The sequence below is a fragment of the Patiria miniata genome, unplaced genomic scaffold, assembly GCF_015706575.1.
Source record: "Patiria miniata isolate m_02_andy unplaced genomic scaffold, ASM1570657v1 HiC_scaffold_20, whole genome shotgun sequence".
Taxonomy (NCBI): domain Eukaryota; kingdom Metazoa; phylum Echinodermata; class Asteroidea; order Valvatida; family Asterinidae; genus Patiria; species Patiria miniata.
Window position 1 is genome coordinate 3223071 of NW_024037059.1, and position 27780 is coordinate 3250850.

The 27780-nt window shown below is 44.3% G+C and overlaps 1 protein-coding gene across 3 annotated transcripts; it reads right to left on the minus strand.

The window, feature by feature from the left end:
- On the minus strand, positions 1-27760 carry LOC119727721. 3 transcript variants are annotated; one of them, XM_038199748.1, is made up of 6 exons: positions 27353-27760; positions 21362-21517; positions 17520-18509; positions 8911-9099; positions 8148-8579; positions 1-3239 (listed from the first exon to the last, which is right to left on the minus strand). In XM_038199748.1, exons 2-6 carry the CDS (start codon positions 21417-21419, stop codon positions 1228-1230), a joined length of 3681 nt encoding a protein of 1226 aa, XP_038055676.1. In that variant the 5' UTR covers positions 21420-21517; positions 27353-27760; the 3' UTR covers positions 1-1227. The 3 variants fall into 3 exon arrangements, with proteins under 3 accessions (XP_038055676.1, XP_038055678.1, XP_038055677.1); XM_038199750.1 differs by lacking the exon at positions 27353-27760 and adding an exon at positions 23438-23875; XM_038199749.1 differs by lacking the exon at positions 27353-27760 and adding an exon at positions 21714-22765.
- Positions 27761-27780: the final 20 nt, after the last annotated feature.

Consider the following 27780-nt stretch of genomic DNA (forward strand, 5'->3'; position numbering starts at 1 on the left):
GATCGTTACAAATTGGTCCAGTGTGCCTGTAATAATTTACCATCTTCCTGACTAAGAAAATGTACTCTCAAGAGGGCGCTATGCAATAAACATGACAGCTTTTGTACTCCACAATCTCGTCACACGAATATTGAAACATCTTCAAAGCGAAGACTTCGAAAAAAAAAGTGAAACACGGTAAGTCATCTAAAAAATGGTACAAATCCATTAATTCAATACAATAAATATTGATCAATTTTTTTAGAGACCAAAAAGTCTGTACTTCTTCAGGTATTAAAGTCCTGCCACCCGACATACAACGTAACCTGTCAATATGACATTACAATCGGACGACACGTTAAAACCTCGAAGCTGCTGCATTTTTCTACACAATATAAATACTCTACTCTATTTCTTAGAAAAAACCTCTTCTGGTAATTCCTTCAATAAATATTAAACAGCTTTATCCGAACACCATTTTGTACTCTTGAAATTGAAAAGTATTTCAGAAAAGTCGGTACTGTATGCGCTGCACTGTGGTATATATTACATTGTGAGAACTTCTGGTGGAATTGACGGATAAGGGAAAGATCGTCTTCACTTTAATAGCAAAGACGTCCATTTTTGTTTAAGTATTGCAGCATTATGACGTGCGTCTGAACCGCCCAATTGAAATTCAAATTATTTCACACTATTTTTGTTATGTCGTAATGAAATCATAACACCTTCACATTTACTGAATCAAGCCGACAGTTCCTAACAACGCCCCCAAGTTGAGGGCGCTTCTCTTAATTTGACGCAAAATACCAACTCCTGTGTGTCTTTGTAACAAACATACCTTACGCCCTGAATTATGCAAACATGACGTATCACATTGACGGAAACACAGTGTGGTAAATAGGTACGTAATTTGAACAGACGAATTGACGTTCGCGGAAAAAAAACCACGCAGCACGATTCTGACCGTAGTTTACATCTCAGACGGAAAACATGTACAATACTCAATTACTGCCCATTGAAGCAGGGTTGTTCCGTATGATCCTCAATAAGCTACAGCGCCGTAAGTACAAGTTACATACACTAAACATTCATGTTTCATATTTGCTGTGTTAAACTTAAATTTCTCGTCTATTTTTGCAAGATTTTGTTTACAACTATATACAGCTATAAGTCATACTACATCATACAGCATATTTTCTAGACTCTATTATATTATGAACATAAAAAAGCTACGTGTGTGGACTGTCATCAAACTGCTGAGGCCGAATGCGCGGTTTTTTTGAGCGGGAGATTTTTCTTTCGCGCCGGGCTGAGCCCCGTCGGCAAGGGGGTCTGATTCTCGAAGAAGGTCCCCGGTAAATTAGGAATGAAGTCGTCATATTCTGGCTCGTCCTGGTCGATCGAGAAGTCGGAATAGACCAGGACGCTCTTCAGTTTGCTGGAGGTAGGGGAGAAGCCCGAAGGAGGGGTGTTTGGCAGGCGCCGAGGCGTGCGCGGCGTCATGCCCGACCGGGAACTCTCCCCGCCGGAGAAGGTCTTGGCGAGGCTTTCGTCGCTGATGAACACGGACTTCAGCCTGTCCGTGTTCTGCTTCTTGTCCAGCTCGGGTATGCGCACGGGAGACGAGGGTTCGCTCAATAAATTCGTGGCGCTGGCGTCGTCCGATTCTGCCGTGCTGTACAGGGCAAGCTTAGCGGCCGTCCGTCCGTCTTCGTCTCCCGAAGACGTGCGCTTCCCCTCGGACTTACGCGTCTTGCGCGCGCTGCTGGAATGAGGCATCTTCTTCCGTTTGGAGCGGCCATTGGCTCCTGGGTTATTTCGCTTGGAGCTGCCCGTGTATCCAGGGGCACCTTCGCCAGGAGATGAGAGAGGTGACGTCATTCCCCTGTTACTGATGCTTACAACCTCGTTCTTTTTCGGGCTGAAAGTCGACCGAGGGCTTCGTATCTGCATGTTGTCCTTTGAGGAAATGTCAGTCATGGGAGTGACAACGCCAAGACTTTCTGCGTCGTCAAAGAAGGCTTGTCTTGGAGTCAGAGGTAGCTTCCTCGGTCTTTGACCGGTTGGTGACTCCCCATTGACTAATGGTTTCTGCACACCGACCGGGTGTACGCTATTTTCACCATGTGTGGATTTTTTCCTGTTCCCATGTGTGATTCTGTTGATCTCGGCCACCGTTCTCCCTTCGTTGGGAGCCGGCGGCCACACGTTGCTGACATGGTTCTGGGGCGTGGGCTGCCCCTCCGGTATGTTAGGCAAACCTTCCGGAGTTCTAAACTCGTTCTGATTGACGTTTTGGTTTCGAGAGAGGGCCATCCCTAAGGGTGTCAGTTGGCCCTCTCTGTTGACACAGGGTAGGTTGCTATCAAAGCCTTGCTCACTACGATGGTCGCTGCGATGGTCACTGTGATGGTGGTCACTCCTGTGGTCACTATGGCGATTATCACTGTGGCGATTGTCACTATGACGATGATCACTGTGACGCTGGTCACTGTGTCGATGGTCACTTTGCCTATGATCACTACGAGTATCACTACGAGGCAGGGAACCATACTTCTGCTCAAAGCTAGCCTGGCTCCCCGCCGCACTGTAGCCACGCATTGCCAGGTGTTCCGGTGTCTTGGTTGCCAGCGTGGTGGTATTCTTGTCCGTTTTACCACTGTGGCGACTCAGCTCACTCTGGGAGCTGCCCGTGCCGATGTGGTACGGGAGTCCCACCTTGCGCAACCGCTCCATCTGGATGAAATCTTTCCGGTGCGGGTGATAGGGACTCGGGAGCTTCTCCTCCGGTATCTTGGGAGGTCTCCTCATGCCGATGGTGTCGCTGCTGTGGGTGTGGTAAGGCGATGACAAGCTCACGTTGGACTCCGGCAGGTATGCTAATCCCTCGTCCTGCACCATGTACAACTGGCTCCGGTCGGCCAGGTGACCGTCGGGGCGCCCTCTCTTGGCACTCTGATGCGACATCTCGGATTGGGAGGAGCAACTGTGGCCAGGCGGGCCCCAGGGTCGCTGACCACTGGCCGAGGCAACGGAGGACCCCGGGCCCGGGTTGGGACGCAGCTCGATCTCCGTGGGGCTCTTGGTCTTCTTGCAGCCGGTGAAGACAGTGATGACGATGGAGATGATGATGATGGCAGCACACAGGAAGATGCCCACCAACATGACCGTGTTGTTGATGGAGCCGAGGTTCAGGCCGGAGGCCGCCTCGTCGCCTGTAGAGCCCGCCGCCAACGGCGTGGTTGGAGAAATACCACCATCTGAAAAAAACATCAAAGAAATAATGTTTCAGTAGTTGTTCAAGTCACAAACGCGTACTCAAGGTGGCAATCCAAACTTTGGTGGATCTGAACTAGACTACCGAATCCAGACTGCCTATAATTCCATGATTTCATCAATGGCTGAAATCAGATTTGATTTAGGAGATCGCGAATAACCACGGAGGGTGGTGAGATGAATTTCCAACCAATGAAAGTTTGAAACTAACAAAACTTTCCATTGTAAGTTCGATTTCTTCGGTATGGCGGCGCAAATGATCTTTCCCTATCCACAACAAATGCATTGACCATCGGGTCTCAATGAAGTGGATATTCAACATACGAAATCGTGTTTTGTAATGTTTCCCTAGCCCTTCGTATTTTTATTGCTGGAATGGATCATAAAGAAACGAACGGAAAGCGTTATGTTTCCCTGTGGGTTATGAGCTATTTGACCTTATGTCACTACGAATGGAAACAATATGTGATTAATGGCTTCGGCGCATGCGCTGTAAGATGCGTGGGGTATTTCCAATCAAATGGAGACTGGTTCCCAGTCCTCCCATCATCGATTACCTCGGAACCAGTCTAAAATATATGTAGCTTAAGAATTTGTACAATTTTATAATTCTTGTGAGAAAGAACATCACAAAATTTCTGCCACCTATAGTCGAAACTTTTTTTGGGGGGGGGGCCTTTCTTGTTTCGGGCGTGGACTTGTGAATTTTACTTTATATTTTGGTTTCCAGATCCTGAGTTGTGGCATGCATACACGCTGTGTCTTTTGAGTTTGTTATTTCACTGGTCGATGGTGTATATTTTGAATAGTTCCATGGCATTAAATAAGCAGCTAATCAGACGAACCCCGTATGCTCAAGATTAACGGCCGCGGGGTCACGACCCCATAAAGCGGCAGCCATCACTCTACATCCGGCGGTTGACGTCAGCTGGAGTCAAAGGTCATCGCGTTTAAACCTTCAAAAAACAGTATTGCCAACTTTCGGGTCAATTTTTATGGCCTCGTTACGTTTCACGGACATTATTTTGTGCGATTTTAGAGCACGTGAGAACAATAATTGTGCGGTCTACCTAATGTCGAGAGGCTGGCGTCAAGTGGTTGGGTATATATTATAATATACACCTGTTGGAAGTAATATACCATGCAGAGTGGAAGCTAATTTATGAGTTCAATTCGGAGACTTCAATTTCTTGCAATGCCTCGTCTAGTTTACTTTGATACAAATCAAAGAACCAAGCAAAAAGGACGACATTGAGTTAATACACTCGAATTTTTCGCTCGGTTTTATACGATCCTCACTGGACGCCTGTACGCGCATGAGTCCTTCGAACTGCGCATGCTCCGAACGCCTACATTCCCATAGACACGAGTGATCAATCCCCATACTTCAAAATTCTATTAAAAATACTCAGACCTCTCACAGGTGTTCAGGCTGCACAGTAGAAATGATGATCAGCATGTCATCTTTCGTTTTCCTTTCAATATCTGGTAGGTTGACCAATGACTTTTTTGGAGAAATAGACACCCAAAGAAGACCACCCCTAAAACGAATGATATTTCCCAAACTGGAAAAGTAGCCATTTTGAAGGAAAAAAAAAGAAGGATCCCTCCACAACATGGCTAAATAGCGCCACTTTCGAACCTAATTGCATCCAAAGTGCTCGGAAGTGGAAGCCCCAAGTCCAGGCCAGAGGCACAGTGTCATGTCTTCATTTCCCCAATTCTATGCCTCTCAGAACTTTCTAATATAGACTAATTTGCATGTATAACAATTATTCATGAGTTCGGCGGACGGATTTTCGGCCCATTTACTTCGTTGCACCCTTATTACGCACGCCTGTTTTTCCAGTTCATTGTAAACGATCCACAGGACAAATCACCTTTCGACGGCATGCCTGGCTAAGGTATATCACGGCCACCTTTGCCCCAACAAGTCATTAATGTGAAGCTCAGGCCAAAGGACGGGTAAATATTATTCTTGGACTCGAGCTCAGAACCATTAATCGTAAGTAAAAGGAATAAAACCAGACTCCTGATCCTATACAAAGTATTCATATCGTGTGCTTGAGATACAGTGCGGCTAACTTCAAACAGGATTCGTGGGCTTGTAAACTAAGATCCAAGCAATTTCAATCCGTTTAGATCACGAGCACCATTAAACATATTGATCAATTTTTATAGGCAAACATTTCGCTTACATGCAACATGAAATCGCAGACCTGGCGAGCAAAACGTCGAGACAAACAACTAAACCACAAAAATGCGAATCCTTACGTCCAACAAATATGCAAGAACAATAAAACAAACTCGTAAAAAGGAAATAACTTGCATTACTTTCGAAAGTATTTATGTCATCAAAGCAATATTGAAGTGATTTGACTTTTATTTCAATGGCCGCAAGAGACGTTGTTTCTGATGAGCACATTTCAGATCTGACAGATCACACAAGACACCGATGTGTCTTTTCATGACGCCGCCGCACCTCGTAGTGATGAACAGTGATTCCATCCTGACTGCAGACGTAATTGAAAATGTCTTCCTCCCTGATTTATAAACCAACTTATAACAAATCTTGTCAGTTCTGAGCACCAATTCACTAGGACCTCAATAAGCACGTACTTCTGCACGATAACAGACGGTAGTAACGAATTCAGGCTTACCGTCTATTCCCCATAATCGTACACTTAAAGTACACCTGTCCGTATTTTATGATAAAATATCGACCACCACTTTCGTCAAAATAAATAAATAGGACCCCCTCAGTCAGAATAATTGTTAATTCAACACGATTTGCCAAGTTTTAAGAGGTAAACATTTACATACCGTCCATGATTGTCAGCTAACGATCCGCCGTGCTGCGCTGCAAGATGCCCACCGAACGAAATGCCGATACCGATACACAAGGAAAACCGATACTATAGTCTAGCTATAGAGGTTCACGCCTGAAATATTATATATTTCACCTGTTCTGATCCCATAACTCAAGACCTACTTTTGTTACGGTTTATTTCATGTTTTTGGCGGGATTCGTTCACGTGCATCGCGCGGTCAGTCGCTTGAACTCTGTCAGCCTAACCGCCGGTTGCCACTTCATCACTGCTGCCGTGGCAACCAATAGTGGCACAAACACCATCAACCGCCATTTTGTTTTGTTTTTCTTCGAGTATGAAGTTGTTTATAAAGCATTCTGTCATCTTCCCAAAAAAAAATCCTTCTCTGCGAAGTCGTAAAAAATCTCTGCGGGGGAGACAACCAGGGAAATCGCAAGAATGTTCAATTTTATTTTTCTCATGTTCGTTCCTCCCCCCCCCCCTCATTTTCTTGAAACGAATTCCTGTACACACATTGGAACACTAAATCAACAGTGGATCATATGTTAGACTTCACAGAAAGAATTATGCATTTGAGTTTGAAAAAAAAGAAGAAGAAAATAACAACCTCAACCCTAAACCTCCTCCATCCTCGAAAATCCCTCGAAAATCCGTTGGGCGGTTTTGGAGGATTTTGGATGATTTAGGCTGAATGCAACATACAATTTTGAAGGATTTTTTTGAGAATTAAGGGCACATGGACATTCAGTCTTGGTTGATTTTGGAGGATTGAGGATGAATGGTGTCTAAAGAAGAGGAGGATTGAGGCTGAATGCATTTTAGGCAGGGCTGTTGGAGGATTTTGAAGGATTGAGGCAGTGGGTATCCTTCATTTGAACAAAATGTAGGTGCAGAATTTTGGAGGATTTTGGAGGATTGAGGATGATTCCTAGCAAAAAGGGCCTGGGGGTTTCGATAAGATATTTAAAAAATACACGTGAAATCTTCAATGCGTGCGGTTTATAACTTGTTGACATTTAGAATCTGTCTGCACTCTACGGCGTGAATTTCAGCAAGAAGAGAAGAGAAGACTCCGAGCATTATACGGACCGGGAAATACAATATTCCACCCTTCCTTTCCAATAATTCTCTGTCTTTGAACACCGAATTAGCCGGTCGTTACCGGCCGTTCAAGTCCCCGGGGGAGGGCCGGTAAATGGATCAGCGGCCTCACTGATTGGATATGTCGGCTGCCGAAACGCGGTCCTTTGGGGGCTGGAGTGAGAAAACTGACTGTGTGGCGGAGAAGATGATTGGATTTGGAGGAAGTTTGAGGTTTGGAGAAATACGCGCACGGGACAATGTTCTCATATAAGATTGACTGAACTTTCTTTGGTAACATAGTCCTCACTTTTGAATATTCTTGCTTTACAACCCTGAAAGTCTCGATAACATAGCTAAAATTTATCTCTATGATGAAGAGGTGTCTTCAATGTTTGCTTGTCAAGAAGGGCAAGCCTATAAGCCTGACTGACTGAATCAGAGGCCTAGCTGTAACATAGTCCTCACTGCTGAATTTTCTTGCTTTACAACGCTGAAAGCCTCGATAACATAGCTAAAATTTATCTCTATGATGAAGAGGTGTCTTCAATGTTTGCTTGTCAAGAAGGGCAAGCCTATGGGCCTGACTGACTGAGTCAGGGGCCTAGATGTAACATAGTCCTCACCGTTGAATATTTTTGCTTTACAACGCTGGAAGTCTCGATGGCATGGCTAAAATTTATCTCTATGAAGAGGATTCTTCAATTTCTGCTTGTACAGAAGAGCAAGCCTATGGGCCTGACTGACTGAGTCACTAACTCACCGACCGACTGACTGACATAGGCACTAAGTATATTATAGTGTCCTATACTGAGACTTTGGTTCGAGCTCGAATAGGCATGCAAAGTTTTGTTTGAGTGAGTTATTGAGTGGCCAATGTACCTTCATGTCAGCTGTTAGTAGCTTGAACATCATGATACAAATCATATTATCATCACGAATGCGCTGGCTTTTTATTTGGCCCTCTCTTTCTATGCTTACCCAGGCTGGTGTAGCGGGCCCTGAAGCCCCTGTCCGGCTCCCCACCGGGGTAGACCTTATACTCGATGTACAGCCGATTGGCCGTGGACTCCACCACCGCCGGCAGCCTGCTGCCCGTGTGGTAGGCCAGCACCTTCGCCTTGTCGTCCCCGCCGTCCCTGATCCGCATCCACTCCTGCTGCAGGTGCAGGTTGAAGGTGCTGAACTCCAGCCGGACTCGCTTGGCGTCCCCCGGCACGAGGACCAGCCAGGTCAGCACCAGGCCCTCGGAGGGGGACTCTGGGGCCGCGCCCCCGCCCGTGGCGTCACCGGTGGACGGGACGGTGCAGTCGTACGGGGAGGAGGCGATGACCCCGGTGGGGTTGGACCGTAGGGTGCAGCCGCAGGTGCAGCCGGGCAGGACGCTGGGTTGCGTGACCGTGTCAGGTGGATCTGGTGAAGTGTGACAAATCTCCTTGTTATAACATAACAATCATTATGCAGAAACAAATATTGCAGAAGCTTCCTCCCTCACAAAAATGAAATGCTTCTTTTCAAGAGGATCCATTTGCAGTTTAAATTAAGAAGAGATCTCTAAAGACAGACTAGATGCAGAACACCTGAGTTTAGTCCCAGTTGGATCCATAGCATTTCTGTGGTCACTTTCACCTATTACGTCTCTGAGTCGGGTCGAACCGAATTATCCCAAAGACTTGAATTAAGTTAGGAGCGACTTCTCGAAAGATGTGTTGTTGGAAAAGTAACAAAACATGTCTTATTTTACCTTTTGGTACCGGACACACTCCGTAATTGCACAGCTGAGACATGATCGTCTCGCCGACGCAGAGGGCGCCCCCGTTGGCGGCCGGTGGGTTATTGCACAGTCGGTAGCGATTGCGTTGACCCTGGCCGCAGGTCACGGTACACGCGCCCCAGTCCGACCAGTCGCTCCACGAGCCGTCCACGGGCGGGCCTGAATGTGGGTGGATGAGGAGAGGAAAGCTGTTAATGAAGGCATCAAGTAAGAAATATTTTTACCCAACTTACAAATCTACCACATGCCAATGAAAGCTACAAGTATTGAAACAAGCACTCTGCAACGTGGGAATTACAGAGGTGTAGGTCCATACACATAATACAGGGCAACTGCAGAGATACAAAAACATGTATCCTTTCAGTGTTTTGCCAATAAAAGCCTATATTATAAGATCCTACCTAGGCTGTCTGTCTGTCTGATGTCTTTCTGATGTATGTGTGTCACTTTTTTTGTAAAAGGCCTAAAAACTCTGATTGTGCGGTCATCCAGTGTTTAGAGGTCCTTGACTGGTCTATGCACAGATTTCACTGTCCTCTGAAGTCACAGTTGGAACAGGATAAATGTGTTTTGTTTTGTTTTGTTTTACTTTTATTGGCAAATGTATTTCTTTGAGACTTTGAATAGTTAAATATTACAACATCATCTCTATTGAAAACACACCAAAACGTATATGCATTTCGAAACCTGACTGTATAATGAACCCCTTCTCAAAAATACGCCAATTGAGGGCGCACTGACCAGGCTAGCGGGTGCCGTGCGTAGCGCGGCGTCCCGCTGGTCTTGAACAAAAAACACCAACCAAGATCTTCCGAAATGTCGACAAAACCGAGCTTTTTTGTTTTGATCCAAATAATCTGTGCAGTGGTTTAATGCAACACAAACTTGAACAAACATACAAACACGCAAGGATTTGCTCCTCTCGTGCATAGGTGAAACGAACGACCCGTCTTAAGCACTGGTTGCAAAAACCTGAGTCTATATTTCATTTCCTCTTTTGCCAGTAATGATCGAGAGCAGGGCTCCTGATCATGTGCATCTGTGTATCATTCATGTCCCGCTCCGACCGGAGTCGATAATATTTGACTCCGGGCCATTTCCTGCGAAATGTTCACTGCAATAACACAGCCGGGCACGAACCGCATCAGCGCGAGCCCCTGACGACGCGGCGAGTCGCTGATGATTGCAGACAGATCTCACCGACCTGCCTTGCGGTTCTCATCGTCATTATGGAAAGCAAACTATTATCGGCGCAATCTACTGGGATGGAATTTACAATTTGAGATTCAGGTGTAATCCATTGGTAATCACAGCCCTCAAGACGACGATAAGTTTGGGTGAAAAGTCAATCCGGCACAATCCTTGAAATTGTCATGACAACACGCGTAAGGACGCAAGTGGCAAATGGAGAATCCTCAGGACAGCAAATGCAAACTTATGAGACGATGGTTCTATAGGGAGCAGTTAGCAGTGTGACAGACAGCGCCCTCTGTGGCAAGAGTATGGTGGTTTCCAAAACAATGTATTACCAATTAATCTTCAAATTTCAACAACGAATTGCACCACTTTTCGAAGTGTTATTTCACATACGCATAAAAAAAAGAGAGAGACGAGTTGTTTGAAGTCCGCAGGCGGGTCTAGAAACTTTGACGGCGTAAAAGAAGAAAAAAAAATTACCCATAGCCACTCGCCTATAAATTTTGTCAACAGGCGTAGATATTATTGGCCCAGCTACTCCTGCATCCGATCGGAATTTTATCATCGCGGTATATCTTAACTGTCTGCAGGGCAGTGATATCTTTCCAGCCAATTATCCCTACACCTGCCATATCGTCCGAGAGAGAAGGAGAGAGAGATCCATCTCCACCGTCCCGTGCGCTGACAAACCCGGGCAGGAAATCACAACAAATACCGCAGCACCCCGAGGGCGAGCAGCGACACCGTACACGGCTAATTCGTCTTGCCCGTAAACTCCCTGGATATTGTTTCGACTTCCTAAACCTTCCCCGTCGGGCCCCGGTGCACCTTTCCTGTCCGCTCGCTCCGTACCACGGTGACTCATTCTGCGCTTCCCCCACAGCCTCCAACTTTATGTTATTACCAGGTGGACTGTGGGATATGACACAGATCCCCTGGGTTATGATTTCATTTCGAAATGTTAACACTAAAGGCAAGAAGAAAGGTAATATAGAAGTCGGCACTGCGATTTGCCGATAGATTTTTCTTCCTACACTTGTGAAATGAATCTCGGTAAGACCAGTTTTCCCCAAATCGGCAAGGGCCAGCAATTAAACAGCACTAATTGTATTGAGTTACAACCTTACGGTGATAGGAGACGGTAGTCGTGCTAAGGCAATGCTCTAATTGCCCGTAATACTACCTTGCCCAAAATAAAAGAATGCACAACACTGAAGCTGGAAATATATTGAACTATCAACGGTTAATAGTCGGGCTATAGCCTATTCCACATCATATCAGTCCAACATGCAAATCTGTATTCATTGTGCGTGCTTGTGAAAATAGTAAGCTACTATTACTATATAACCAGGCAAATATCTTGTCAATACAGGTCTGTTCTGTACTGAGTACTCATAGGAGAATCTGTATTAAATTATTTAGAACTATCAACGGTTAATAGCCAGGCTATATTCCACATCAGTCCAACATGCACATATGTATTCACTGTGCGTGCTTGCGAAAATAGTAAGCTACTATACAACAAGGCAAATATCTGGTCAATACAGGTCTGTTCTGTACTAAGTATAGGATAGTCTGTATTGCAATTTCGAATGGTAAGTACATGTGCAGGGGAATGGAATTGCAAGCCAACTTAAATGTTCCGGAGAAGCATTTGATGTCAGAGGTATTCAGTAACGGATATGTTTTATTTTCAATTAACAAAAGCAGCAAGTGTAATAAGTTCGATTAGCCACCGGCAACAAACTGTAGTCTCAGAACTCCGTGATAAAGACATCCTTGGATTTTCAGAACACTGAAACGCACGAACTGAAAGGGCCTTTCAAATAATTGATTCACTCGGTAATTGCATTTTTTCGGAGCAAGCATCAAAATTCAGTCGACGTCTTTAACGCGACCATGTCCCAAGGCCCCAAATAAATATTTGTCATGCAACCTGTCGCAATCACGTTTTCAGAAGCCAAAAAAAGGAGGGTTGCCAAAATCGCAAATTAGTTTCCCCGAAAGGCAGGAACGGCACTTCGGTGTTGGTTGGAGCAACAGCCACAACCGCGTCTTGTAGCTACGGGTAATTTTGGTATAATTAGTGACGCCCCAGATGGAACGACAATAACGAAAGAAGCACGTCACTTTTCGGGAAGGTTAGGAAAATAAACACCCTACAGCTGACGCGTGAACTCACTTGAAATAGAGCTTACCACCATGAGATTTATGGGCTGACATTGAGGAATAATATAGCCAGTGCTTGCACCTTGCACATAACATCCCAGATTGTCAGAAACACCCCGGGTTTAACGGGATTTTGTAATTCCATTCAGCAACGGAAATCGATTTGAGGTTTATTGGTTGCGGTTGAAATGGAGTTATACTACAAGGCAAATCCTAGATTCGGGCAATGCCGAAGATCTACATAGGCCTTTTAATTATCTGGCGCGCCTACTTCGGCTTTTTCTCGAAAGTACTTGCTATCGTCATGCGATAGCACACAATTGATATAACAACACGTTTGCACCACTTGGGCTACTAAACCAGTCTCAACAATCTTTAATTAGTCAAAACATTGAAATAGATATACAATTATTATACAATCTCTGATAATCTAAACGACAGACCACCCAATACGGGATGCTTAATTTCAATATGTACAAGACTTCGCCTATCAACCAAAATCTGAGTCTTAACTCAAAAAAGTGTGTACTATTCCATGACAACGTTATACACACCAATATCACCTATAGTCCAAGGAAAAAGCTGAACATTCCCTCGGCAGATACTCTTACTAAACCCGTGGCCGGGGTCGATCGAGTTCGCCTGAAACGATGATACGAAGCATGGACAAAAGAATATAGAAGAAAATGTGTTGGGCCAGGGTAATAAATTGGAAGCCACGTGGTTCAGGTGTTGTTTCAGATGCTCAGACGCGATGAGAGATGCCGGATTATGATGCAGAATAAATGTTGGTAAAAATTTAAAGGTTGTATAAATATGACCTGCAAGAACGGACGGGCACAGTGCGTCGACACCGGAACCTTGTATGACAAATGACATGAAACGCGTATGAAATCGTTAACTCTTCCCTTAAGCAAATGGCAAAATATTGACAAAGTTAAAGAGATAAGGCCGTTCAAATTCTGGCCCATGTGTTGAGATATGTCAACAAAATCCTGCTGCTAGACACTAGACCATGGTATAAATTGGATGTTGTGGGTATACGTGATGCCAACTTTCAGCAAACTGTTTCTTCTGCACTGAACGTGTACCTCTTGAATTGGGGTTGGTGCATAAAAGTGGCGACACAAATAACATGCAAACGATGCTTAAATGTTCGGGTTGCCTGTTGGTTGCCCGTTGGTAATTGGTATGACGTCACAAAACACATGGTCTTTACACGACCAAATTGAATTGTTTCCGAAGCGCATGGGAGGGATGTGGCCAAGTGGTTAGGGTTCGTGACACATGACCAGAGGGTCAGGGGTTCGAATCCAACTGCTGGCCATATGTTGTGTCCTTGGGCAAGCCACTTCACCCCCACTTGCCTCTCCACTCAGGAGTATAAATTGGTACCGGCATTAGCTGGGGAGTAACCTGCGATGGACTAGCATCCCATCCAGGGGGAATAGAAATATTCTCAGTCGTTTCATGCCACTGAAACTGGAGACAAACGCCGGCCTGATGGGCCACAACGGACTACTTTTTACTAAGTGCATTATTTACTAATAATTTACCGGTTACCGCAGCCGCTGAACATTAACCAAATTTTGCTCATTATCAAAGTCGGTCAAAGCCATTTAATCCAGGCGGCTAAATCCTGCTAAATTTCAAAAGCTATACGATAAGAACCTCCCAAGCATTTCGAAGAATAGGCACGACATCTTAACAGAATCTTTATAAGATAAAAAGCATTTTTTTTTTGGTCGCAAAAATGTTATGCACAATCACATTTCCTGTTATTCACATAATGACGACGACGCCACTTTAGGTTTGCTTTCGGCATTTTGCACGGAATGCACGCATTTGCATTTGCACTCGTCAAGTACACACTCCACTGTCCTCAAATCGTGACTTAAGAGTTTGTAGCTCAAGTATCTCTGCTTATTGAGAGCCACCGGGTCCCAGTAGCAGGACCCCGGCAATATTTTACCTCCACAGGCGACCTCTCGCCGTCGAGGTTTTTACAGTTAACAAGTGGAGGAGCCCTGCGGTACGACATACCAAATCGTTTTTTCGATTTTTAAGTTATGACCCGAAGCGTGGGGGATGGGGCGTGCAAAAGTCAAAACTCGAGCAAGGAACTCCATTTTCAGAGGTATTTGGGTCCCGACTCCATTCCGGCGATCTGAACAAAACAGAAGCAGTAAAGGAGGAGCAAGGGATCAACTGGATTATATCGGTCATGTTTACAAGGTCATTGACTCTAGTGTAAAAAAGTGGATTGATTCGTGCTTTGGGCGTTTTTCGCGCCGTTCAGTGCTTCCAAAACGTGCTGTCCAAAACGTGCTTCAAAAATGGCCACAGCGTTCAATATCGGAAACAAATCTGGTCACAGTTTACCTAACCACTGTCCTTGTTTAGCCAATATTTTGGTTCTCAGGAGGACGATGTGTTTTAGAAGGTGTGAGTTTGGTTAAAACAGTGGCTGTGTGACAAACATGACCCCTCCTATGAAAATGATAGCTTATAGAAGACGTAAAAAACTAAATCTCATTCCCTGCTTTAAAGGTGTTTTATTTATTTCCGTGGGTCAGCGAGGACATCACCTTTTGTTAACCGGATCACATAAAAGCGGATCTATATTTATGTTATTCATATCTTAATGAATGAGCTTTCATGATCTGCTCCAAACCTATCCTCCGGTTGGTTTATATTTGGGAAGCGTCAACTTTTCCATCTATATGTATATCCCGGTTTGCAAATTCTCTCGCCTCATTCACATTCACAGAAGGTGCCCGCGAAACGGTTTGAGGGTTACCTCCGAGCAGTGTACTTTCTCTATGCTCATGCAGAGCAACCCAGTTGAATGAAAACGAATCCCCACGCGCGTCACATGTCAATTAGAAATTCCCGCCATTGTCCAAAACTCAGAGTTTAATCTTAATGATACAAAATCGAGATGTTCGTATTAAACTCAAGATGAGATCGCATCGTCTCAAGTTGATCGGACTGATCTCCGCAGAGTGACAAATGCACTGTTGAGTTTTTTTTTCTCTCGACGTGCCTTGAGGCAAACTAACATTTTCAGAAAACCTAGTGAGATATTCTACAGTTTGAGTATCTTTATTACACGTTATACATCAGTTATATGGGCTACTCCATAAGCTATCGCGATACAATTTCACTGTCAGAATGCATCTAGCGTCCGATTGACAAAGCGAGTGTGGGCCATTAGTAGGATATGAGGAACGAGGCGATGGCGGTCGGTTAGCAACTCCCAAAACCCGAAGATTCAATTGAAACGTTGATGGGAAAGCGATGGGCTTGTCAGGCTACGCTAATGAAGACGTATAGCCCCGACTCTGTTGTAGAATCACGGTGCCTTGGGCAGTAAACTGACGAAATATAATATTTTTTTCGGCAGTCAGGCGACTGGCATGCATGGTGTTTTTTTTTGCACGGAACATCGTAGTTAATTGACAAGTTGTAAGTAGAGCTATGCTCTCTAACAACATTGGCCCGGAGCGTAGTCTTGAAAACAGGCTAAAATTTATATTTCAGAATCAATGCATGATTAACATCAATGAAGCAGGAGCCAATTCCCAAAGAGAAGACAAATACTAGTCAAATTTGAAAAAGAAATCTTCAAGTCCAAAATACACCTATTCAAAAACTGTATAGGAACATGTAGTGTGCTTTCTACTAGTAAAACTAGCTATGCTGAAAATAGATTATGCTTTTCTTAGCTTTTCATCACAGAGAATGTATTTATAACTCGAACCAGGGCACTGCAGAAATAAATCTTTTGAAAACCACTTTCCCGATTTCTGTCGTGCCCTCTTTGCAGCAAGGTTCTGTTTCTGATCCATCTTATCCGTGCCATATAAATTGGACGGCGTTTTCAAAGTTTTTACTCTTTTTTGTCCTTTTTTTGATGGAACTCCCTGCAGACGGCGCGTGTTTGTACACACGAGCCGGGCAATCTGCGGGCAAAGATAGCGGCCTAAAGCTCCGTTTGATGTGTCCGACTTATACCGGCGATGATTTAGTAGATTCTTCAAAGCGAAACCGCGGGTTATAGAGAACGGAAGGCGCCTCGCGATGGATGGAGGAACAAAGTGTAAGTAGTGAGTTGGTACAAAATGCTTGGTACGATTCTATCGTGGCCGGCGAAATTTTTGTCAGGACAATTTGTATTTAGATAGCACCTGCTTTTTCGGAGCTGAACGTGACTGACTCAAAGATGGTTTCATCAGCGGTTGGTCCAGGAAGGGCTTGCTTGCCAAATAGCCCCAGGTCAAGTTAAGAGAATAAAATGAGTAACCACTGGAACGCAAACCAGACGAGACCATTCCATGAAAAGATTCATATACGAAAAAACGATTATTTCGAAAGAATTTTGCAGCCCCTACAATGGCAAAGCTGTAAATGTTGCTCGCATTTTGAACTTAAACAGGGTACACGAAGCAGGAGGGCAGACAATGTATAGAAGAGCTGTTCAAGATTAATTTTTCCTGACGGCATTTTGACGAATGACCGTTTTCCGGTGACAACTGATAAGAGAATGAACAACATAGTTACGAGAAATGATAAAGCACGCTGCCTCTACCGGAAAACTCGAAGTTCATGAATGCTGGATGTCTATACAAGTTCGTGTGTTTGGCAGGGGGGCAAATTGATCATTCATGTTCTCAGGGTTTTTGTCCTCTTCCTTGTAACTCATTATGTCCAATTCACTGATAATAAATAGTGTTTCAAAGCCGAGAACCTACTTCAAACCACACCATTAGTAAGGCTGTATGACTTGATAGTAATCACAGTGCGGAGAAGCCACATCCCCAGGGATTCGAGATACACTATGTTATTGAAGATGCAGGAGCACTGAATCGACAGGAGCACTAAATCATGCTTCGCTTGTGAATTAAGCATGCGGGGGAAAATATGTAAGATTTACGTCAATGGGTCTGAATATCTATATTCTGTCAACCCATTCTTGTCAGCAGGTGGTTCTAAAGTCAAGTGCGTATTAATTTTACACACTTTCTTGACTACTCACATAATAATGGACGAGTAACAAACACAAAATTAAAAGGGATCCAACTCGACATTAGATACTTTGATTTTTTAGACCCCGTGGGGCAACAGATTGAAATAGCCATACCTTTCTAGCACATTACAAAATTGACAATAGCAGTGGCCTTTCAGCATTAATATGAAAAGTCAAGGCTTACCAATGGCATCAACAGGCACGCAGAGTATCTTATCCCTATGTGCGTCCACAGCTCCGCTCCTGGCCGTGCTGACGTAGACGAAGCAATATCCCACGTGTTCTCGCGAGAAGTGGTAGCAGTCAAAGGTCACCAAGGCGCCCGTGACCGTGACCTCAGTGATATATTCCAGCGCGCCGGTGGGCCGGAGCTCGAACCGGCCGGTCTCGGCGTAGACCCTGATTTTATCCCTGTCCCCGCGGCAGCTCGGGGCGTCGAAGCCCACCTCCACGGTGGACCTGTCCGGGCAAGGGAAGACGGTCTCCCGGGGGAAACTCACCCGGTAGCTGCCGCTCCAGGTCACCTCAATCTGCTGACTAGCACCCAGAATACTCCGCCGGTAACTGGAGCAGAAAATGAAGGAGTAAATCCCGGCTCTGTCTAGAGAATGGCACTCGAACTGTTCCAAGTGTAAGGCAGTCAGGTATCCCACCACTCTCTCTTCCACCACGGTACCGTGGCCGAAGGTGACCATCTCCGTGTCAGACAACGTCCTGTTGACGTCATGGTAGAGCAGCACCACTGAATTCTCGTACCGGTTGTATTGCATATCCATGCATAGATTGGCCGTGGTTGTGACGGTCACCGCGATGCCACCGACCAGTGCCACGTGTGTCCTGGGTGCCATCAGTGTCACCAGGGGCCAGGCGACATTGATGACCGAGCTGGTGACCAGGACCTCCCCGCCGCTCTCTCGTAACATCCGGACCTCGAACTCTCCGGCGTGGTCGAAGTAGCTGCACTCGAAGCTGACGTTGCCGTTGGGCCAGCTGGGCAGGGCCTTCTCGGTCCGGTGGGCGTCCTGCCCGGACAGGTCTCGGAGTTCCAACACCCCGTACGATGAGAGGTCTTCTCGCGGCTGTTGGAACTCCACCGTGACGTCACCGCTCAGGGCTAAGTGATCTAATGGTACCCACAGCCGATGGCGTCTAGCACAACTTCCTAATCTGATGACTGTAAAGAAACAAGAAACTTTCAATATTCATAAGAATGAATCTTACAAGAAACTATCAATATATTTGATTCACAAAACAACGTGAAAGAAAATAGAGGTCCATTTGCAAAAAGTTCCGTTACAAGTGAAACCTAAAAGTGGACCTTAGAAGCCCTGCAGTTTCGCACCAAAACACCCCCAAGTAATCCTATACCACTCTCATATGCTTATGCAAAAGGGCCTATAGGGGCAACTTTATCTGGTTGTTGTCAATTAATAGAATTTTGTACACCAAGAGGTGCCGAATGGGTGTTCAGGGTATGCATTCATCAAACACAATTATTACTCTTTTCTTATTATTCATTTCAGTGCCAACTCGGAACTACACTACTAGTTTTTGTCTTTCGTTAAAAGATGCAAATTTAAAGAAACTATACCAGTGATTCATTTCGGACGACCTCTTCATACAGACATCAGAAATCGAGCGACAAACCATCACATGCTGATGGATGAGCGCCAACGGAAAAACCAACCGGTTAATTCCCAGGCAAACAACATCCTCCAGCTAAAACACACCAATAAACCCTTCTTGTATCGAATACCTATCTCCAGACAACGAGCGAGAGGGCCAGAATTATCAACCACTCAATTCCCCCAGCATATGCAGTCTCTACCATAATCGCTCTGGCTGAGTGGTGCTGTGTCAACGCTAAATGGGTCGCGCCAAGATGGAAGCGGTTCGAAAGAACACGTGCTCCGTCAGCAGCGCAGCGCTCAACTCCACCACGGTGAGTTGGTGCGGGCGCCACGGGTGAATTCGAAAACCGGCCCTCAATTTTGTGATTCATCGCTATGTTTGGTTAGCTTTTTGGTGCTATAACTTCGAAGGAATGTTTGTGACAGTGTGTAAGGGTTGATAATCAGAAAAAAGGAAAATACTTATATAGATAATAATATTATAGCCTTTTATACCTAGACGTTTCAAAGCGCTTTACAATTATTATCCCTGTTCATCAGGAATGAGACAATTTTTCTGCAGCAGCTTGAGATCAGCACAATTTGGTCTCTACATTCACGGGTACCCGTTTATACTCCTGGGCGGAGAGAGGCAATTGCAGAGAAGCCCCATGCAGGATGCGATTGGAAATTATACTTAAACTGAGTTGATGAGTAAGGTCTTTCATGCATGTTGCATGGAACTTGCAGATTCATAATTTGAAGCGACTGTTCAAATAAGGAGAGGTGGTTCTGAGTAGATGTTAACTCAACGTTTCGATCAGTACACTCTGACCGTCATCTGGAGACTGATTGCAGGCGGTCCACCGTCTAAAAACATTAGCCCTTAACTTTCTGTCTATTTCAGCATTTTGCTAGTATATAGTACCCAAACGTTAGGCCATCTGTGACCTGTTCTGTCAAAAGCAGACGCTTCTGAGCAGAGGTTGAAATTGAGATAGGGCCAAAAAATGCTGTGGGGGTGATATTTTTCGATTTTCTAATTTTTGCATATTTGTAATCTTGAACATGTCTAAAATACACTATAAAAGTTTGAAACCCTAATTTGAACTCTAAATATAGTATTTTTGATGATTTGTCAATTGAAAACAGGTCTTAAAATAGACCCCAAACTTTCTATCATAATGTTTGATTGGTATAGGCCTATTTCAGGTCAATCCAGTCAGTAAGCAGTTTGCATCAGTTAATTCGTATACATTCACGTATATTTTCAGCAACTGCATAAAAGTGGACCAATCATAAATGCAGGTTGGTATCCTCGGCGATGCAGTGAAAAAAATTACCCTAAATCGAATACAAAGTGAGATTTACAACACGCCTGGCTTTATACCAACAACAACAGGACCAAGGGTTAATACCACAGAACAATCCAAACAATGCAGCCAAGTCCAAATGGTAGGCATCAGAAAGTGCACCAAAACAGAGTAATATTCGTATCGCTGTTTCTCCCCGATGCCTAGAGGCTACTAGCCTTCTTTTCGAACGAAAGTGTTTCAAGCTCGGTGTATTACATGTTGAATAGAAAACTATACCATCACATCAAATTAGCATGCACTAGTGACTGGCGGGCCGAACAAGTCACAGTAAACAGTTTGTAAGACTTAACTTCTCGCGGCATATATTTTTTTTCTTGTGCTGTGGAGAGTTCGGTGCCAAACTGGGTCCAGAACTGGTAACAATGAGAGGGGAGGCTCGAGGGGACGGGGCTATACGGGGTGGAACCCGGCCCGTTAAAAAACACGGGTTGGAAAGGTCAGACGGTTGAACAGAAAGGCCCGACTGCCGATTTCAATGGCGCATTCTCCGATGCTGAATGCCGGATTTGGGGATTTTTTTGTGTGCTGGGCGAACTCTGCTACGTTTTTATGTACGTTGCCATTGTGCGATACAGGGTATAATTTATAGCGCTTCGCTATAGGCTTTGATATAAACCCCAGAATATTATCTTACGGGAGGTTAACATCTCAGGATTATAGTTTGAATGTGCAAAACTAAATTTACTGACAAACAGGAGCCTAAACTTACATATTATTACATCAGGTAGAGATGAAGGTTTTTCATTCTGTGACTACAGGCAAATGACCTATCGGGCCATTCAGTAAAGTGCTAGTATTAGCCTTTCATCTCGCATGTGAAATTTCATGATTGTGGGAATATAATTATTTTTTATACTTAAACACCATTTCCTTACTTAGATCATGTAGTTTATGTCCCTAAATGCCAAACCACACATGTATTTGCACAACGTGATTATCGATCAGATTTTCGTAACGTGTGTAATATAACATAATGACCTAAGCGCCGATGTTGGTATAAAAATGCTGGTAAAGTTTTCAGTAAAAGTATCTGACATTACCTAGGAGTAGAAGGACTAGCAGCCAGACCGCCTTCCAGGGCGGGAGCCCCGCGGGCATGATGCCTCCTGCACTCGGTACAGCCAACTCCTGCTACATCCAGTCACATCCAGTTAGTCCTCGTGCATGGTGGATGCGAGGCTTCACAACTCCTGTCCCTGATATGAAGAAAAAAAGTCAACCGATCAATACTTGGGTTATTGTCAACACGAAAGAAAAACGGTCGTGCCCTGCAGCTAGAGTAGCTCCAAGACAAAGCAAACGTCTTACTGCTTCTTTTCCAAACATTCAAATGATATTTCTTCAGAAAAGATGGCTAAGAAAGTCGTAGCCTGAGTTACATGTTTTAGTTACCTGAGAGCCCTTGCACTTGCCGAATCGACGAAATTCATAAACCTCGCGAGATTTAAGGGCCCTCTGCCTGTAAAGTGTCCGTGCCTCTGAGAGGTGCTCTTAGCTCTCACTCAAACGAAATACCTACAACCCTCACTGAAGGCTACCTGCAACATGCTGACAACACTGAATTGTCCGAGTAAGGGTACGGTTCGTTGGAAGATTACTTGGGCAGCGAAATATCACCTTCTGACCCACACGACCCCATCAAGACTTGATCTACGACCAGGAGGCGTGGGCAGTACACGTTAACATCAGCAGTAGATATTGACCCATGGCTGGACTTAGTATTGATTTCCCGCATACCACAGCATTCATCACCATGTTACGGTATCGAGATGTACGCCAGATCTTAAAGGCTGGTGAGGAAAATATCGTGTGAGATTCAAGTGTGTTTTTGTCTTCCTTAATGATAAGTACAATGACCATGTCCTGTTGTTGACCTAACCCGACCTGCCATTTATCACTCAGAGCCCAATCAGGAACACCGCAGGGTCGACCGCTGATGGGGCTTATCACCCTCTAACGGATGAATAATAGATGGTCGACTGGAGTCCAAAGATCCCAAGTTCAACTTCCACAATGCTATCATCGGAGACACCCATCACACGTCCAAAACGTCCCCAGGCCACCAGTTGTCTGTTTGTTTGCCGATGTCCGAAGTTCACCGGACGGGGCGTGAAATATTCCCAGCTCTGCTCATCTGTAACTTTTCAGAGGATGTCATGCGTCGCAGTCCGTTTACAGTACGGAGCTAAGACCGTGTCATGTTTACACATCAGAGTGTCCACCACACACTGTTGCGGAAAACGAATTCATCTTATACCTGATCACAACTTCAGTTGATTCATGGATGCTCAGATTATATAAAACCTGTCCAAAATAAACGCATCTCAACTCAACCCTATAGGCTCTGTCTCTAAAATAAAGTACACGACCTAAACTTCTCCCCGAGTGATGTCGCGATCATTAAGGCTTACAGCTCCCGTATACAGAACCTTAACCTCTAAAGTGGTTCTCTGACTCCCCATCCATCAATTAATTTATTCACAAACGGAAGAAGCCTACAAAATCTTACTCACTCGGTGATAATGCATTCACATTTTTTGTTGTCTGGACCGAAGCCAAACACTAGACTATTTGCCCCGCCTTAACGGACAAACATGAAGACAAACATAAAGCAGGAGCACTAATATGCGAAGTGGATGCTCTCAACCACCCAGGAACCACTTGCCAGACACCATCAAAGTGCGACCCGGCTAGCAACCAAGCACTTGGACAAACTTTACCATTCCATAGCGATAAACTTTCCCTTTTAGAAAACTGAAAAAAGGCTGCCATAATCGGGCAATTATAAGGTTAAGCACACCAATAAGAAGTGTAAAGATCTAGAAAGATTCGAAGAAGTTGTTCTCTTGGAGACATTGTGTTTGGCCAGAAGATTAGGGATAAGTGCAAACAGTGTAAAAAGGTGTCTGAGACCTTCGTGTTACAAAATTATTGCATCATCAGTTGATTCAATCAGCGCTTGTAACTACGAGTAACAAGGACAAGGGACCATGGAACTATTGCTCCATATCAGACTCGTGCATTTACACAGTACATGTATATGTTATTATTTGTCATGTAATTATTTCATGAATTAAAGTCTCCTGCTATTTATACGAAAGGTTAATTAGGCCTACCTTGCACGCAGAGTCACCACGAGTAGAGAAACTGGAGTTGATTTTGTAGTGACAAAGAATATATCAAGTCCAGTCATGTGGCAGATGAATTAAGCACTGTTGGTCCAGCATTCCACCGTATATTATTTCAAATCAACGGTCACTCATTGTGCAAATACCGTGCATATTTTATGCCTGTATTTTGTAATACTAAAGGTAATGATTGTCCAGGGGAGTATTGCTGTACTCAAATAGTGCGCACTGGCGTTTATACTTCCTGATTCATCAAGTCTTCGCGTGTAACGGTTCTTCCAGAAACACCCACCGAGAAGTAGTGAAAAGAAATACCAACTGATGTTTGTTTCAATCGATTGAGTTTTCTGGCAAATCGCACAGTGACAATAGAGAGAAGGTCTAGGACTCCCTGCTGAGGGTATCAATAATGAAATCTCAAGGTTGGTTGAGCCGTATGAGGAGCCGGATCTCCCCCGAACAGTATACCGGGTGCACGGATGACTGGCTGCCGGCAAAGCGGTGGGATCAAGTCCAACAATGAGATAATGCACAGGTATTACGCGTTGGGAGCTGGAGACATTCGCTCAGTCTTCCCACGACTGCCATAATGACGGGTATAATACACAATGGATGAATATCAGCTACAGATACATAGTCCATTGTATCTCTCTATTGTATACTTGCTGAGATGTATGTCCTTCGTAAACATAGGTGTGCAGGTGCTACCTCACAAAAATGTGCAACGCGGATGTAACACATCAAAATGTAAACAGTCTTTCCATAACAAACATATTTTCTGTTCCCCCATCCTTGGTGAACATACATTCTCACAAATCTCTCCCATCGATCAAAACTTCACCGTCGCATGGTGAATATAATAATATGTGCCCTTTCTCTCACGCAACTATTGTAGTTGCAGGTGTTACTTTACAAAATGTGCACGCAAACATAACACATCAAAATGTAAACAACCCTTCCATGCTTAAAAAAAATATCGTGTGTTCTCCCTTCCCAAAAGTTGTTACTCTCTCACAAATCAAATTAAAAACTTACCTATCCGCACGATATGAGAGCACAGATCCTACTGTATGCTGCGATCATTCATTATACATCTTCCTTGCTCCACGGCTGAACTCAGAAAATACAAGTGCGACTAAACATGTAGTGTAACAGTGAGCATGTGACAGCCTTGGTAATGCCCTCCAAATCGAAGGTTGTGCGATCCCAACCCAACAGGTCCTGTATTGACTCACTCATCAACTGGTTCATAGCAACAACCGCTGCAGCACTTCTCACACCAAAATATACCACGAAGTACCCCGGGCGAACTCTCATTGATATCGACAGCTCGGATCCCGAACCACAGAATGTGCTGTTAGGGGATATATCCAACACTCACCTGTTGGCGTTGCTGCTCGCTATATCCTCGCGAGTATAGTGAAGTTCATCCAAATTTGTCAGAACACATCACGCACTAATTGAGTTTTCACATAATGCGTTGCATACGATGCTACCAGACAATAACTCGTGAAAGTTAATCGAGCCAGTCATACCATACAGACGTGTGTATCTCAAAAGACAGTGTCAAGTGACTAAAGTTCATAGTTTAAACTACATGTACAGTATAAATATGCATAGTGACATCGGAGGTAGCAATATCAAGTGGAGCTTGACAACTCATTACGCTGTTTTTCTAATAGAGTGTGAAGTGCACAATATGCACACCCAACAAACAAACAAACAAACAAGTCTCACCTGTGCCACACACCGAGCACACCAACACTGACGACTCGCCTCAATACAATCTGCAACCCTGAACTAGGCTGAGGCACTCAAGCTTGTTCCCCCTCGAGGCACCAGTCATGCACCCCTCTGAATGCAATCCCGGTCGAGTACCCCGTTGCGCTCCACAAACTCCCAAAAAAGCTGTGCCTCTCACTCCCCCATACTCTCCCTTCGTTCAAAACACCAGACCTCTACCAACAATAGACCTCCCCGATGGAAAAAATTCTATACCTTGTATTACTGCTTTCATATTCTTCCTTTTTGAGCCCGGGAACAATTTTGCACAACATGGGAGGGATTAGTATGGTGTAACAAAGGAATTTATAAGCCTGTCAACAGAGCGCTCTGCCTGCGTGGTGTCGGTTCATAATAAATGTGCCTATCGCTGCATCAAAATGGCGCAATCAGGTGGTTTTGCTGCTGATAATGTAGAAACGATTTCGTTTGTTCAAGGACACGGGTGTAACTTTGCATTTTCCAAACCGTTTGGATGTTTACAGGATAGTATCCTGACTTTTATCGTGATCCAAGGCACGTATTTTGAGGTGGGAGTGTAGTAATTAGTTTGTCGGTTCTAACTTCTAGGTTCTAACACACAAATAGGAAGACAAAACAAAACTGATCTTACATTTGCGTGTTAAGTTATCAAATACACAATGGTAAATCATATCAGCCTCAATGCTTCCCTATTAATGTTCAATTCAGTGGCAAGAAACTGCCGTTGGCGTTGGTGGCGTTGTACACTGGATTATAAAACTTGTTAGCAGTGTAACCAGTGACGTCACGTGTAACCAAGAGACAGAGTCCCACCTTGACGACGAAGAACCAACCATCATGATCCTCTCATACAAACTTATAAGGAATTGTACCTGGAAGTCAGACGGCGTTTCTGAAGTGAAAAAATAGCAACTACCATCGTCAACACAATCTTTTATTCATATTTGTGCATCTAGCCCTCTGTTGTTAGCTGTGCCATGGCTGTGCCAACTGCAGAGCCCACAGCGGCTGAAGTGGGCTATCTTGCAAGCCACATGTTTGTCTTGGCCCAAATATCAGATAAAAACACCATTAGCAAATCAGTATTGTTCATCAGCTGGCGTTGGTTAATCGCGTGCAGTATGCGTCTGTGCAAAGAAACAAGTGCAATTATTATACTGACTATTTATGTATACACGGCACACACGAAATAATCCAGGTGAGACTATCAACCTTTACCGTGGCAAGAATTACCATTTAGAATTAATGGCGTATCATCAACCAATATAGACTCTTCGACGTATGCTTTTCATGTTGGCAAATACAAAGAAGGAAATTATACCAGAGCCGTTCAATAAAGTAACCCATTAGTGTAATTACACTGCCGGAATGCTCAGTACAACTTTGCAAACATGGAAACGACAAATACAGGAAGATGGAATGCATAATGTTATGGCCCTAAGGCATTGGTGGGAACACCGCGTACACAACGCAATATACCAGCATTCTACTCACACAAACCCAACCATGCGGATCCGAATATTATAATTATAGTACTTATAGTCCACATGCAAAAAAAATGTACTGTGTATAAAACAAACTAATGGTATCCTGTATTTCCGGAAAACATTATGATAATGCAGTGTGCCAATCGGTTTGATATGCATGACTTATATATATTCTTATATATTAATGGTCGACCGCTACTGTCACTAAGAAATGTTTGGAAACAGAGTTGTTGCCATGGAGTTTCATACCAGCAAATTTCAGGTTCAGTTAATGTCGGCGATTGTACTAAATAAAACTTCAATCACTGTATAATAATTAGACTTACCTGTTTTCTATCCGCGCCGTACGCATGTTTTGACACGATTTGGTTGACTTTAGAATTTGGTGACTCGTTCATCAAGTACATGTATACGTACGATCATCGTCATTATACGGAACAAGTTTCACTACACCAACAAATTCAAAGTGCACGTACTACACACAGCAACAGGCGATAAACATATCTATCTTAAACTTGGTCACTCGCTGTAAATGAAATAGGACTGTTTTCCACCAACTCTGCATCATTGTAAAAGAGAAAAACAAACCCAGAGCCCAAATTTACCCGAGCCCCAGAATACTCGTCCCATTGCTTTGTCTGTCATCACTTACCAGCTTGGCCCAACTTTGGGGGTAAACCGTCTCTAGCTCGAGGTCAAGTCCACGATCCGAATGGTCGTCAGATAGTACTCACAAATTCAATTGCGCTGCTCTAAGATTAATTGGATCCGGCGGGCATGTTCTCCACACCGAACCTGAATCTGATGTGCACACCAAAAGCACTCCGTATGGTAATGCTGAAAAATTTATCAGATTCCAAATCAGCCGTCATGTGCAATATAATGTCTCTGTTGTTTAAGCATGTAGCTGCAAACCAAGCTGTTTTTGTGTGTGTATACCACTACACCTCGTGTACATGTACACGAATTCAATTATACCAGATACCAATGAAAGCCAGCGAGACCGAACAATACACTAGGGGGAAGTTCAACGTCGTCGATTCTATGCCATCGGGTAGTGACTGATCACTTTGCATTGGG

Bases quoted from the DNA above. Each gene is read 5' to 3' on its own strand.
- LOC119727721 (XM_038199748.1), bottom strand. From the start codon at position 21,419: ATGCCCGCGGGGCTCCCGCCCTGGAAGGCGGTCTGGCTGCTAGTCCTT. The intron at 18,510-21,361 runs GTAATGTCAGAT...GTTTCTTTACAG, and splicing joins GCTAGTCCTTCTACTCCTAG to TCATCAGATTAGGAAGTTGT. The intron at 3,240-8,147 runs GTAAGCATAGAA...TGTTTTTTTCAG, and splicing joins GGCCCGCTACACCAGCCTGG to ATGGTGGTATTTCTCCAACC.